The 14,685-nt window shown below is 35.1% G+C and overlaps 1 protein-coding gene across 13 annotated transcripts in view; it reads left to right on the top strand.

Moving 5' to 3' along the window:
- PARD3 (par-3 family cell polarity regulator) overlaps positions 1-14,685 on the top strand; it is a 673,368-nt gene that overhangs the window by 491,840 nt on the left and 166,843 nt on the right. For 10 of the 13 annotated variants that reach the window (XM_039255311.1, XM_039255306.1, XM_039255304.1 and 7 more), the window contains one exon: positions 8,012-8,122. The exons of the other annotated variants lie outside the window; for them this stretch is intronic. In XM_039255311.1, the coding sequence (XP_039111242.1) occupies positions 8,012-8,122 (111 nt within the window). The remainder of the gene's footprint in view (positions 1-8,011; positions 8,123-14,685) is intronic. 13 annotated transcript variants of the gene reach the window in all.

Below are 14,685 nucleotides of genomic sequence, written 5' to 3'. Positions count from 1 at the left end.
AGAAAAAAAAAAAGGTGTATCAAGCCTTATAAAAATCTTGTATGGAACAGTAATTACTATTTGACCCCTCTTTACAAAGAGAATTTATTTGCTACAGAAAATATGTCATGCAGTCCCTGAACCAGCTGATGCCTAAAAAGCTTTAACATTATAATTAAGATATACTTCTACTCATCTTCTGTCATTTTACTTGAATGGCTCTAAGTAGAGATTATAAATATTATTTCAGAGTTATTTATGTATTTATCTTGTGTTTTGAAGGATTACTGTTTGCTTGGTTTTTTTTTTCCTTAAGTCTTTCCATTTGGATCCTGTGGTCGTGTGTGTATGTGTGTGTGTGTGTGTGTGTTTGGATTTGGGTTTTATTAATAAGATATTTGGAACTTACAGTGATTCATGTAAAATTAAAATTGATAATATGCTGGGTTCAATTTCTTCATTGTTATTTTAATATTTTCTTGTGCCATATCCTTCCAGAACTCCTGAAGTGTCGGGTTACTAGACGTATCAGTGCATCCTTGATTAGATAACGCAGGCTACATCAGCGGAGGAGTGCACTTATAAGGACACTTAATGGGAGTCCTGAAAAGGGTGTGTTGTCCATTAAGGGTATACTGCATGTCTAAAGCCTGTTCTAGCTTGGTTAAGTAGAAGCTGTATTTTCTTTAAACAAAAAAAAGAAGGTTACTTCTTTTTTCTGGATGTCAGGCAACCCAAATTTATTAAATCTAATCAGAGTAGCACTGATGAAAACTGTACACAATCAAATAATGGTTGTCAAGTTTGTGAATTTCCTTTTAAAGAGAACCCCTGCCAAACTCCGCCAAGTTAAAACTGCATCCCATTTTATAAAAGCACTATCAAGTTGTCATGTACCCTTTCTAAGCTTCCCTTCTCATCATTGTTGATTACCAAGATGTTTTTTTTGCCTAAATAGGAGCTTTCTGCTTTTCATAATCAGCCTTCTCTTCCCTGATTCATCCAGCATTGCCACAATCTTACAATCTACTGCTGAGCAAATCAGTACGTTATCATGGTAGTGATTTCTTAAAATGTCACTAAAATATGTAAGATCCTGTATGGGAAGGACATATTAGAAGTGACTTGGTTTTTTTTTTTTCTGTTATTTTTAAAATGGAGGCTGAGGCACAAAAAAATAGAGCCAGAAACTCTGAGCCACATTATTATAAAAGATAAATGCATGCAGTGAATTCTTGCTGTTTTACCCTCTGATTGGGTTCGGACAATTTGACATGTTTCTGCTGTTGCCTGGAAGTATTTGCATATGTCAGTAAAGACAATTTTGACTTAGGGAGTATCATTGCATTTAGAAATATCGGCAGTATCCTAGGTATGTGGGTAGTTTTTATGATCCTTTCCAATGGGTGAGATCAGTTCTTGACCTTGTGTCTAGATTCCTGGCCTTCATAGACAAGTTCCATTTGGGAACAATGTCCTTTGGACCTCATTGCTACAGGAAATGCAAGATTTATCTTATTTATTCCAACAAAGATGTTTTAACCAGCTGCTGTAAGTATAAAAGCATAAGAGTGACTGACTGTCTTTGGCTCTTCAAATTTGTGAGGTGGCTGGGTGTGGTTAAGAGTCTTGGGTCTGCAGTCTGGCTTTGCTACTTACTTGCTATATGGCCTGTAAAATCATTAAATTCCCCTGAGGTTCCCCCTAAAGAGGAGGATGATAACACCTACCTCACATGCTGGTTGTGAAAATAAATGAGATAACATACATAATAAAAATTCAATAAATTCTAGTGGAATGTAATTAAGTAATCAAAAGAGCATTCAACAGGTGTTCAATTATATGTCTCACTTAGGATTTACACAAAGTGAACTTTGTAGGTCTGAGAATTTCAGTGTCTCTAGATGTATTCAAGCACAGGCCCATTGAAATCTCCTAAGCTAACTATAAGTTGACCTGAATTCTTTTCCTAGTTTTCAGTGTGACTTTGGGCAGCTCTGCATACCTCTTGGGCCTCAGTTTCCTTGTTTGTCAAATCCATACATTGAACAGGGGACCAATCTTTAAACTGATTTTTCAGAAATATGTGCACATATTCCTTCAGTGTACATGGAATTTTACTGTTGCAATGAAACATCTACAAATTTTTTTCAATTAACATTTAGAACAGTTTGAGACTTTAAGGCAGAAATAAGTTCATAATTGTATAAGAGTGATGAGATGAGAGAAATCAATGCTAAAACCAAGAATGTGAGAAAAGATTGAACCAGAATCAGTTGAAAAGATTTTCTAGAGAAACTTGGATCAAAAAACATTTAGGAAAAGTATGACACAGAAGACTATAGAGGAATAGTGTTAACAGCTCATTATTTTGCTTTGATTTGAGTGAATGGTATGTTCCTCAGGCATTGCAGAGAGTTTGATTGGAACAAAGGAATAACACACTACAGGGTATCAGTTTTCCTGTACAGAATCTTGAATCCAGCTCATGACACAGCTGGTATCTCTCAAAGATCTTTAGGGTAAATGGCAGCATCATCACAGCAGGTAGCGGTCAAAGACAGGTTAGCACAATGGCTGTGTTCACCAGAAGCAACGACTCCTATGTTAATAATGAGTTACTGGAGAAAGGACATGATTGAATCATGTGATGGTACAAATGTATAGAAATGAGGGGCAAAATACAGGGCAGGGTGTTGAGTTAGATGACCATGTTGACCAGTCTAGTTTTGAAGTTGGGTGTTGGGGGAGGATGGGTGGCTTCTAGTCTCTGACACTAAATTTGTATTTGAGCCATTTCAACACTCTCCCAGGCAAGCAGTATCACTTAACCTACATGCTTGTTAGTGTAAATAGTAAGGCAAGTATTGTAGCAAAGCCCTCCTTAGACATAAAGACCTTGGTAATTAGCAGTGAGAAATACCAAATTTTTAGGTGACATTTCAGTGATTATTTTGGAAGAAAATCTTATTTCAAAAATTATTCCACCAAGCTCACAACATAATTTGTGCTGGGTATTATGTTCATCTATTTTTAAGTATGGCAGAAGATTTTTAAGACTTCTACTGTATCATGTTTTCAAATACGATATTAGGAAAATCCATTTCATTACAAATCCAATTATATTTTTATTTTATTTATAGCAGGATGCTGTGCATGATATCACTCAGCATAATTTTTTCTGAGGATCTCTAATTTTATTAGCAATATAAAATATAGTAAGATATTTCAATGTTATTTATACTGCAGAGAGAATTGAGTTAATTTATTAAAAACTGAAATGATGGTTCAGTAGCACGAAACTCTTACAGTAGATTTTTAATGAAAGTTCTTTCTATATGAAGACACGAGAATTTTGTTGCAATCCTGTCATTGTTTTTTTTCTTTTTCCGTTCATCAACAAGTGCATGTTTTGCCCATTATTCTTTACGATAGTAATATATGTGGCCGATCTGCCAGACAGCAATGATCTCATTTGTAACACGTCATAGTAAAACCCATTTAGCAGATTACTTGGAGATTACTTTAGCTGAATGAAAACACTGCTGTATTCTTTATGAAAAAAGCCATATGTTTAAGAAATGTTACAATCAATTCTACACTGATAAGACAGGGCTCATCCAGTGTCTCCTTCTGTGAAGGAGTCTTCAGTGGCTTGGTGGCATTTTTTCACTGTACTTTCTTCATGTAGCAAGAACCTGTGACATTTTTCTCTATCAACTTTTTCTCTCAAGCTTTCTATTTTTCTTTTTGTCTGTTTTTTTTTTTAAAAGTCATTCTTCTATGTTAATATGCCCTAAGATATGACTAGCAAATTTTTCCCAACATACTGGGGTTCCAGAACAACTTTCCATTCCCGCGTCACACCCATTGGATGTTGGAACTTTCTGTTTGAGCCTATCTAGAGGTTAGTCAGAAAGCAATTCCTAAAACTGATTCTTTGCTGAGAATGGGTTTGCTTCCTGGGCATACCATTAGTACAATATTTTTTCAGCTTTGCTGTTCTTTGGAAAGTGACCCATTTGAAATTCATCTGTGACTTTTAAAAGATGACAAAATAAATGTAATTGACATCTTCCAGGTTTTAAACAGCTTGCTATGGAATGGTTGTTTTGATAGGTTGATTAGTGATTTTAGCTCTGAAACTGACTTTGAGAATACATATGTAACTAAAATTTTTCAGTGACTTTGCCCCTCTTTGCAGGAAGAATTAAACAACTATAAATTAAGAGAACACTATACTATATTGGCAATAAGAGTGAATGAAGGTGTAGCTACCTTCTGTTTCTTTTTACACTCTAGAGTGGTTGGTATATTTTTTTACCCTACAGCCTTCATTTTATTCTCTCAAATAATAAATCCCTACAGCTGAGGGATTCATTTTTATCCCAATTATAAAGTAATATGCTGTGCATTTATAGTACGCCTTAAAGAAATCATATAATTTATTAACTAAACCATGAATTAGGGGAAATGTCCAAATGCAAACCTATAAACATTTTATCTGTGGTTTCTTTACTTTTTACTATATTCATCTTGAATTTATAATTTTAAAAAGGAAGTATACTATTTAATAGTTTGATAATAAATTTACAAATAATAAAATATCATATTCTGGTGATTCAGAGGCAGCATAAGAAACTAATATTTTAATATCAAATAAGTGAGAACAAATGCAGTTCTTAAATATGAATCAGGATTCGCTTTTTTTTAAAATCATGTGTACTTAGGATAAAAGTTGATAGAGATATAAAACTAAAACTTTCTCCACAAACTAGGACCAAGATCATTAAAAAATAAAAATCCAAAATAGCTAATTAAACTCAATGTTAGGTTTGGGACCAAAAATATCTAAACCTGTAAATCATGGAAACGTCAAACACTCTCAACTTTTCCTCATATTATTAACTCAAAGGGAAGATGTACATGATCTTCTTATAAGATTAAACTGTGCCTCTTGGTACAGAGAAATATACATTTGACTCTTGAACAACACGGCGATTGGGGAGCCAATACCCTCTGCAGATGAAAATCAATGTGTAACTTTTGACTCCCCTGAAACCTAACTAGAAATAGCGTGCTATTGACCAGAACCCTTACCAATAACACAAGCAATGGACTACCACATATTTTGTGTATTACATGTACTATATACTGTATTCTTACCATAAAGTGAGCTAGAGAAAAGAGAATATTATTTAAAAAAATCATAAGAAAGAGGAAATACAGTACTATACTGTATTTATCGAAAAAAGTCTGGGTATAAGTGGGTCCATGTTGTTCAAGGATCAACTGTACATCTTGTGTCATGGCATAGGGTTTTTTAAATAAAATACAGTTTTGAATGTATGTAATCTGGAATGTGAACCAGCACATTTTAGAAGCAAAACAGACGGTTGGGTGGCTCAGTCCTTTAAGCAACTGACTTTTGATTTTTGGCTCAGTCATGGTCTCCACGTTCCTGTTTGAGTGCCGTGTCCAGCCTTGTACATATGTTGCAGAGTCTGCTTAAAATTCTTTGCCTCTCTCTCTCTCTTCCTCTCTCTCTCTCTCAAAAATGAAAAAAATAAGTATAAAAGACAGAACAAACCAGGTCAGTATGGCAGTGTTGTAACATTTAAGGGATATTTATGAACTGAAAAACTGAATAGTTAAAATGATTTACCTTTCTTTAGGAATCCCTCTTATAAGTAAATATCTTGTGTTAAGATTTGAACTTGCACTTTTCGTGAAGTTAGAATTTAATACATTTTATATTTCCAGATGCCTCAGTATTGCAGAATTTTCAGTCTGGGAACTCATGGGGGCTTTAAATACCATCTACATGCTGATGATGCTCAAATTAATTTGTCCAGCTCTGTACTTTTGCCTGAACCCCCTGTAGATGCTTAATAAATTTTTGTCAAATGAATGAACATTATGTTTTAGATGTTGGCTCCTACTGAGATGTATCCGTTTTTTATGTTCACTCTTTCATTTATTTATTCATTCTATAAAGTCAGTCATTATGCCTCTTAGGCGTTATTGATATATTGACAGAAATAAGGAAAGAGAAAGTTTTTATTTTTAATGCTTTGTATCTATTAGTTTTAAAAGCATAGTGTATTTTTCCCTTGCAAGAAGTGGTCAGATTCCAGGCTCAGGTTCTTGGGGATTCTTTTTTTCTTTTTTTTCAAATGCAATGATCTTCCAATTTCTAAACACCATTATAATTTAAGGATAGATTTGCTTTATAGAAGTTAAATTTATAGGCACTTGTGAATGCTCTCTACATAATTTTTAAGGAATGGTAGTGGTATTTTAGCTTTTTTTCTGTTTTAACATTTTAAGAATTCTCTCTTATTTATTTTACTTTATTTCTTTATTTTAGAGAGAGAGAGAGAGAGAGCACAAGTGGGGTAGAGGGCAGAGGAAGAGTGAGAGAGAGACTCCTCAGCAGGCTCCACACTGAGTGCAGAGCCCCATGTGGGCTTCATCCCATGACCCTGGTACCATGACCTAAGCTGAAATCAAGAGTCAGAGACTCAACTAACTGAGCTATGTAGGCACCCCATCTCCTTTTCTTATTTATAAACTCCTTTGCAAACAGTGTTACTTTATTTAATGTATGAGATAGTCCCATGTAGACATGTACATTCCCATGTACTGTAAATTAGTATTTGAAATTAGATTTATATTACTAAAAGAAAGACCTATGCTACCAACCAAGCCATTAGTTGAAGTATTTTTCTCTTTTATATCAGTTTTGGACTAACTTTTTGTTTTTTTTAACTCTTCTTCTTTTCAATATGATTGTCAACATAAGCCAGACTCCTACTTTGTCTTCAGAAAGAAATAACATATTTTATATATTTATGAATGCTTAGTTGAGGAATTGTCTTAAAAGATTTCTTTTTTGAAATATCTGGTGACCAAATCTCTAAGATGAGTAGTAGTTGAGGGTATGTAGTACATGTATGAACATGTGTTCAGAAAACATGGTCTGTTGTAGAGAAAAGGAACAAAATGGGGCACCCGGTGGCTCAGTCCGTTAAGCATCAGACTTCATCTCAAGTCATGATCTCGCAGTCCCTGAGTTCGAGCTCCGTATCAGGCTCTGTGCTGACATCTGAGAGCCTGGAGCCTGCTTCGGATTCTGTGTCTCCCTCTCTCTCTCTCTGCCCATCCCCCACTTGCACTCTGTCTCTCAAAAATAAATAAACATTAAAAAAAGAAAAGAAAAAGAAAAGAACAAGACAAAGAATTAATAGCAAGCCTAGGCTTCTAAGATACTTTGGATGCCAGAAGAGGGTATTACTGTTTTCACAGAGCTGCCAGCTCAGTGACCATCCATGAAAGTTTGTGTGGACTGGGGTTTTGAATCATGTATCTGTTCCTCATGTTTGTTTTTGATCGGATATAGATTCCACATTCACCAATTGCTTCTCATCAGATTTCAGAATAGTATTTGATGAGAATGCCTTAAAGCTTTCAATTTAATAAGCTCAAAGTGTTAGAGCAGTGTAAATTATCCTTTGTACTTTAAACCTTGCAAACATGGCCTTGTTTGTCAGTTTTTAAACTATGATGAATGTTTCCAATAAACCTGACTATGAAAGTAAAGAATAGTTGTTTATGGGGAGACTATTAAATAGATGATTGTGGATTACCATTCTTTAGTCCTAAGAGAAACCCATTCTAATGCAGATTTTTGGCCTCTAGCATTTGAAGTATTCAGCACTCAGTCCTCTACATTTATTGTTTGTTCAATAAGAATGAACTATGAAGTTGTTGTTTATTTGTGTTTTGCTAAAAGAAAAATGGGTATTGAGGCCATTTTCAAAAGTGTTATCTCTGGAAAGTTCTGGTTAAAAGTAATTCCAATAAATTGATTGAAAATATTAATATTGGGCAAAAATAGTGATCTGCAGGTGACCTTTTGGCCCTCATTTTGAGGAAGTTCACATTTCATTGAGTACATATGTCTTTGTCACAAAAGAATGAAAACTCATTTTGTATATATTGACAAGTTAGAATTTTTTGTTATCAACAGGTTTGGCAAACATCGAAAAGATGACAAGATTGAGAAAACGGGTAAAATAAAAATACAGGACTCCCTTACGTCAGAAGAGGAGAGAATACGAATGAAGCAGGAGCAGGAGAGGTAGATTTCAGTCATTTGATTAAACCTCATCAGATAGAGCTTTTTTTTTTTCTTTTCTACTCTTTTTTCTTTTATCGAATATGAAGAATTTGTATTCCAGTTGAAGAATTTGTATTCCAGTGGTTTTTAGTGTTTCTTGGGATAAATACAATGTAAAGAAAGATTCAGAGAAAAACACATGTATTTATTTGAGGCACTTAAGTGCATTTTAATGGTTTTAATTAAGATCTTTGCCTAGGAGATGGTGGGGCCTGTTAGATAAGCTAAATAAACATCAAGGTGAATTTATAATCACTTTTAAAATCTCAGAGAAATATATACAACTCTGTTTCATTCATTTATGAGTTTATAGTATTTTATAATAATTTTTAAGAACATTTCTCTGGAAATAAAACTTTGAATTTTGATATCTCATTTAAAATATTTTGATTTATAACAACAATTGAAGAGGCTGTTGCTTTGGGGCTATGTTGTTTTTCTCTCAAACCTGACATTTGTTTCTTTCTTCTCTTTCTATTTCCCAATCATATTTTGTGACATTTTCCACTTAAATTTGATTGTTATCTCTTGTTGAGTCATTCCATAAGAACCCAAATATCAGTGAAATGAATGAAAAGTTACTTGAGGCAGATACTAAAAATTTTGATAAGTGATTAGAATTTCTCTTTTTGTCCCTCCCAGGGGATGAGAAGGCCACCTCACATTTTTGTCATTAGAGTTTGCAGGCTCACAGGGACCCTCTCTGTATCATCGCTGTGCGCTTTCAGAGCTGCCGCGGCAGTTCTGAATATATGCTCTAATAATATGCTTGTTGTACTCTGAATAATCTGGGGTATACGAGGGAGTTTCTGGTGCCTGGCTCAAGGCTGAAAGACTAAATATTGTCCGTAACTAAGATTAGAGTCCAGCATCTTCAATTCCAGATTCTTGCTAACAGTTCTAGAGTCCAGCACTTTTGGTCTCCTGCTTAATGAATTAAAGAACTAGAAAGAATATTCTACGATGGTTTACTTTACAAGAGATTAAGGTCTGGATATTTTTCCAGTCACCTTTTGCCTACATCTGAGGTTTGGGGCTAGGATAGTTACTCTGATTCTCTATAGCTTTTCAGAGTATTAAATATATAAGCGGGAGAACTATGGACTTTTAATTTATATTGCAAGTCTGGGTTTTTTCTTCTGGTACCTCCCTAGATTTTATTTATTTCTTTTTTAACCCCTTCCATTTTCTTACTTTATAGGACTCTTTCAAATCCTCTTCAATTTTGGATTGAATCTTCCCCAAACTTGTTAATAAGCTCACTGTTGTCAGGCCAGGGCACATGATATTCCTTAGGGTGTATAATATGGCATTTAATTGCTCAGTACTATAAACTTCTATCCTAAAGGTCTTTCTTGTCCCTAAAGGAAGAAAGCATATACCAGCTAGATGTATACACAGGCAAATATGTGATTTAGGTCGAGAACAATCTAAGCCATAGAAACATTCTACTTCTCTTATATCTTGATGCCACCCATAGGGGATAGCTTCATTTATCTTGTACCATAGTTGGTATTTGAAATATTCTTTTCTTCCAGTTTAAGATGATTACTGTGCTTCAATGCAGAACTCTATCACCATTTTCCCAGATACTTGTTATAATAATGCATCGTCAAGTTTTTGCAGCCAAACAATGATTTTTACATAATGGTTTCACTTGTATTATTAATTTGCCTAAGGCACAGTTCACTCTCAGTTTTGCTTTTAATCTCCATCTCTCTACCTCTAATGATGCAATACTTCTGGGAACTAGGTTGGTCATAATGAATTTACAATGTGCAGGAGGCCTAGAATAAAAATCTTTTAGGGTCAAGGAACAAGTGAATGGTCCATTAAAAAAAATCAATTAGCTTCATAATTTAAGAAAACTATTATACTCTGAGTTTGTATTTCAGGAGCAGTTTTTACAAGTGTGTTTTATTTAAACTCATGGATCTTGTAACAGAGCAAGTGAATGCATGAGACTTAGTGAATTACAGAAGTGGAGCTCGGTTAGTGCTTGTTATTTGGATAGGGCAAGCCTTCTTTTATATTTCCTCCTTTCTGTTCTGTCCATTGGCATTGGTGGTGCTTTGTTGGAGAATTCAAATTGCAACTCCTTTGGGAAGAATTTGGGTGGAGGAATAGATAAAAAATAAATAAACCACTGCTTTTATTCTCATCATAGCCTTTATTCACTGCGGATTAGTAGTGAAGCATCTCCATTAACATTATTTACCACTGTAGCTCTCGGAATTCCCAAAATTATTTTTGATGATTTCATGTAAAAATAGAAAACCTGACATCCTGTTATTATTTGTTATGACATGTCCCTAAACAAAAAGTAATTTTTGACCATACACATCCATGAAGCCTGAATATGACTCAAGATATAAATAGGGAACAATTGAAAAGACAATGAATATAATTTAAAATGTGTTCTCCTACCAGATTAAGATCTATTTAGATAGTGAAAGTAAATTAGATTCTTCTGAGCATGGTCTGAGATTACATTTGATTTCATTCTTGCTAACGTCATCCTCCCCTTTCCTTTCCACTTGCTATCATCCTTGGGAGATGGAGTCTTCAATAAATGCTGTCCACGCAGGAGAAATGGATAAGGAAGACTACAGCTTGGATCTGTCCTCTGTCTCTACTAGCCCTGCCCTTGAGCAACTTGAGGCTGCATGTCTGGGTTCTCTTCCTGAGAAGCAGGGAATCTGGGGATAATGCCAAGAGTAAAGTTAGCTGTTCCATGATGTGCTATGTTGACTTCTGGCTCCAAGCTCTGAACCTAGGTGCCTTGACCTTTCAGAGAGACTGTTGGCCACATTTGGGCTAGCTGGGGATACGAAGCAGAGTGAGGAGTATTTGGAGCTGAGGTGTGAAATCAGTGCTTGCTGCCTCTTACTGGGTTGTGTTTTAGGCGTGCCTCAGGACAAAGCCCCTATTGGCTCATTTCCACCGCACCGAAAGATTGGGCTCCAAATGCATAATAGTACATATTTAATGAAATGCTTTGTGTGACTTCAGGCCCACTTAGCTTCCATTCTGTTGACCAAGTGTCTGAAGTAAAGTTTGGCTTTCGGTTGTGTTTTTGCTCCAGTGGTATCTGCATTTAAGCTTTAAAGGTTGATATTGAACAGTTTGGTGTGAGAGTTGCCCAAACAGTGTTTAGCAGTAGAAAAAGGGTTCCACGTGCAAATCTGTTTGAGAAACACTTGGTTAAACCAATTTATGCGTACTTCTTTACTCCATTATTTCTCAAAACCCTAATTATGTTAATGTACCTTGTGAGTCACCAGGATATGAATAGAGTTCATCATTTCCTAACTCATTTATTCACAGAATATCTCCCTTCACTTTGTTTTCTGTGGAATACTAACATCTCTCAGAATCCAGTCACTTGGTAAATACTGATGGCAAGCAAAGGTCGCTAGTTCCTGGGTCAGCCATATCCAGCTCGATTGTCTAACTGACTGTAGACCTCAGGGTTCAGCAAATGTAGAACCAGTGTTTGTGACCTGTCTCTGTTTTATGGCTTCTGTTATGTGTACTTATGAATCTTATTCCTGTTCTTTCATTTTCCATTTTCTCTTCCCCACATATTTCCCACCTGTTTAAAACCTATACCTTTTTATGGTCTAATTCTAATGTATTCTAGTTCTAAATCTATAGACAATTTGAAAGAAAAAACATAATTTTAAACCCAGAAAATAGAAATTTATCTATAATAATAATACTGCCATTAACATACTGGTCTATGCCTTTCTAATTTATTTCCCATAAAATATGTATTTTTCCACACATGCATACTTTCAAAAAGCTAAATCTATTTTCGTTTTGATTTATTTTACATTTTTATACATTCTTAGAAAACCATGTTAAATTTTTTCTGGAACAAGGCCAAGTCTGTATGAACAGATGGATGGATGGGAAGGAAGGACAGAAAGAAGGAAAAAGGTCTGAAAAATGAAATCTTTGCTGTGGTATCTGGCCAGATTCCTCAACTCTGAAATCTTTACCTCGTATGTTATTCATTCTATTACGTATATAATGCTACCTGGCATGGTGTTTTGTATTACTCAGCAAGGGATACCTGTTTTGGTTTGCTTATCTGTATCTATGCAGTAAGTTGTTCTTGGAAGTATTTTAAAAGGGACTGAATGCTTCTAGTGGAGACATGAAAAAGTTAAATGAATTTCTTATGAAATTCTCCCAGTATGTGAAGGATATTTATAAATCTGCTAAGGAAATGTATGACTAGAAATGTTCCATTATTCAAAGAGATAATCACTCTTAAAAGCTCATGTTTCCAATACTGGGGCCATTGAACTGTTTGTGCCGCACATGGTACACCCAGTTCTCGGTGCATCATTTTGCAAGTTTGTGTGGCATTTCTGCATATGGTTCCCATTCACTGGCATTTCTTTTTTTGGTTTTACCAGTTGTTTCCAATATCTGCTTTGTGTAATTACTTGAAATTTTGATAAAAACTTTTTTGTGATGTTTCTTAGTTGGTAAGAACCTTTTCAAAAGATGCAGAAGTTAACATTTAAGCTAACATTTAAAAATATTATAATGCAGTAGTGAAGTGTGTTTAAAGTGTATGGATGAAAAGATTGTGAATTTACAGGAGAAACCATCAATAAAGCAGTAGTAGGTGTATTTCCTGTGCACCTGAAAGAAAAGAAATTTTCACTCATTTTGGCTTGAAACTTAGTATTCAGGCTCCCTGAATTCTGACCACAGAACTCAGGTAACCCAGATAATCTTTGCATTTAGATCACATATTGTCATTCGAACAAAGCTTGACTTTTAAAAATTAACCTCTTGGAAAATTTACATTTTTCTATTCTGTAGCAGAATTTTCCATATTTTGTCTGACCTCTTTAATCCTTCAGAAAAGTCAGCTCTAATCACTGAAATTAGTCTCATCAGGCATTTTTTTTTTTATTTTGCCTACTATGTTTTATTTATTTATTTTTTTTTTACAAATAGTTTATTGTCAAATTAGTTTCCACATAACACCCAGTGCTCATCCCCACAAGTGCCCTTCTCCATGCCCATCCCCCCTCATCAGGCATTTTATAGAAAAATTTATTGTTGGATGTGAACAAAAATTTTAAATAATTTATTAACTATGTGGAAGTTCACTAGTTAGATGAATATTTGAGCAAATTAAACTGAGTGTGTGTGTGTGTGTGTGTGTGTGTGTGTGTGTGTGTGTGTGTGTGTGTGTTTGGAATGGATTTTGTTGATAGACCATAACTGGAGTAGGAAAAGACAGTTTTGTATTTGATGAGAGCCGTCTTAGATGTATTTGGCATTGTAGCATCTGTTTGAGTTGGAAATAACTGTAGGTGCTTTGCTACTCGTGAAAGTCAGAACATAATGTGAGTGCATGAGTATCTATAAGACTGTGTGTGTTTTGGTTTGTGAAATGTTATTCTAGTGTTTCATTAGTCAGTGTAAAGGAGCAGCTTTTGTTGTTTCACAATATGTTACATACACGATATGATGGTCTAAATTTTGTATTACGCTGTTCTTCCCTCTCTCAGGGATCCCTTACCTTTGTTAAGAGGAAAAGAAAAAAGACCTAAGTCTCCTAACATTACAAAATTGATATAAGGCAACCCAACCAGTGTGGAAATAGAAAACTATAGAGCTTTGGGAAGGTAATAGATTGCCAGGCTAGAGTTAAAAATGAACACTCTCCAGAGATGGGTAATTTGAGGTCTAGGTCTCGTTCCTAAGAACTTGGTTATTTAGCAGAGTAGAAAAATTCTACACACATGTGTAGGCACAGGGGCTCATGGGGAGGAGGTGTTCTTCTAACTCCTTAGATTCTGTAAAAAATGTGGTTTTGGGTTAGTTGGTAGTGGTATCTCTATGAATGCTTTTCTTTGACCTCTTTTTCAACTTTTAGCTATATATATATTCAAATACATTAAGCATATGTTAAGCATTCAAGCTTAAATACATTAAGCATTCAAATACTTTTAGCATTAAGGGATGAAGCTTAACTTTCCCCCACCTATTGTACGAGTCCACTGTGGATTTGTACAATTGCCATTTTCCCTCAAACAGGAAATGTGCCTTCAAAACTGTTGACCCTACTCATGAAATTATTCTTCTCAGGACCCATTTAGAATATGGACGTTTTTTCTTCTCAATTGTCTTTTACCCCAGTATTACAAAGAGATAAAATCCCAATTCAAATGATGACTGTTTTCCAAGTAAGAAATTTAGTGGACTATTGCCCCTCTCTTTGGAATTCGGCATAGATGCCAAATTGGAAGCTTCTATATTGGAAGGGGCAGTTGTGGGCTTTATGGAGCAGGGTCACCTGAAGGACTGGGAGGTTGGGCCACGGTATTTCTGAAGTCTCCCTTCTGCTGAAATGTTTTGAGGGGCAAATACAGCATTCATTCAGTTGACCACAAACTACTATTAAATTGAAGCATTCTGCCCAGTTCTCTTGTAGTTTAAATTTCATTCTGTCATGCATTTAGGTTTTATTTGATGAATGTCTGTAATACTGA

Source organism: Hyaena hyaena, unplaced genomic scaffold, assembly GCF_003009895.1.
Source record: "Hyaena hyaena isolate Hyena2069 unplaced genomic scaffold, ASM300989v1 scaffold_519, whole genome shotgun sequence".
NCBI classification, from domain to species: Eukaryota; Metazoa; Chordata; class Mammalia; order Carnivora; family Hyaenidae; genus Hyaena; species Hyaena hyaena.
Note: the sequence above shows the minus strand (reverse complement) of the source record. Positions and strands in the feature narration are given on the sequence as shown.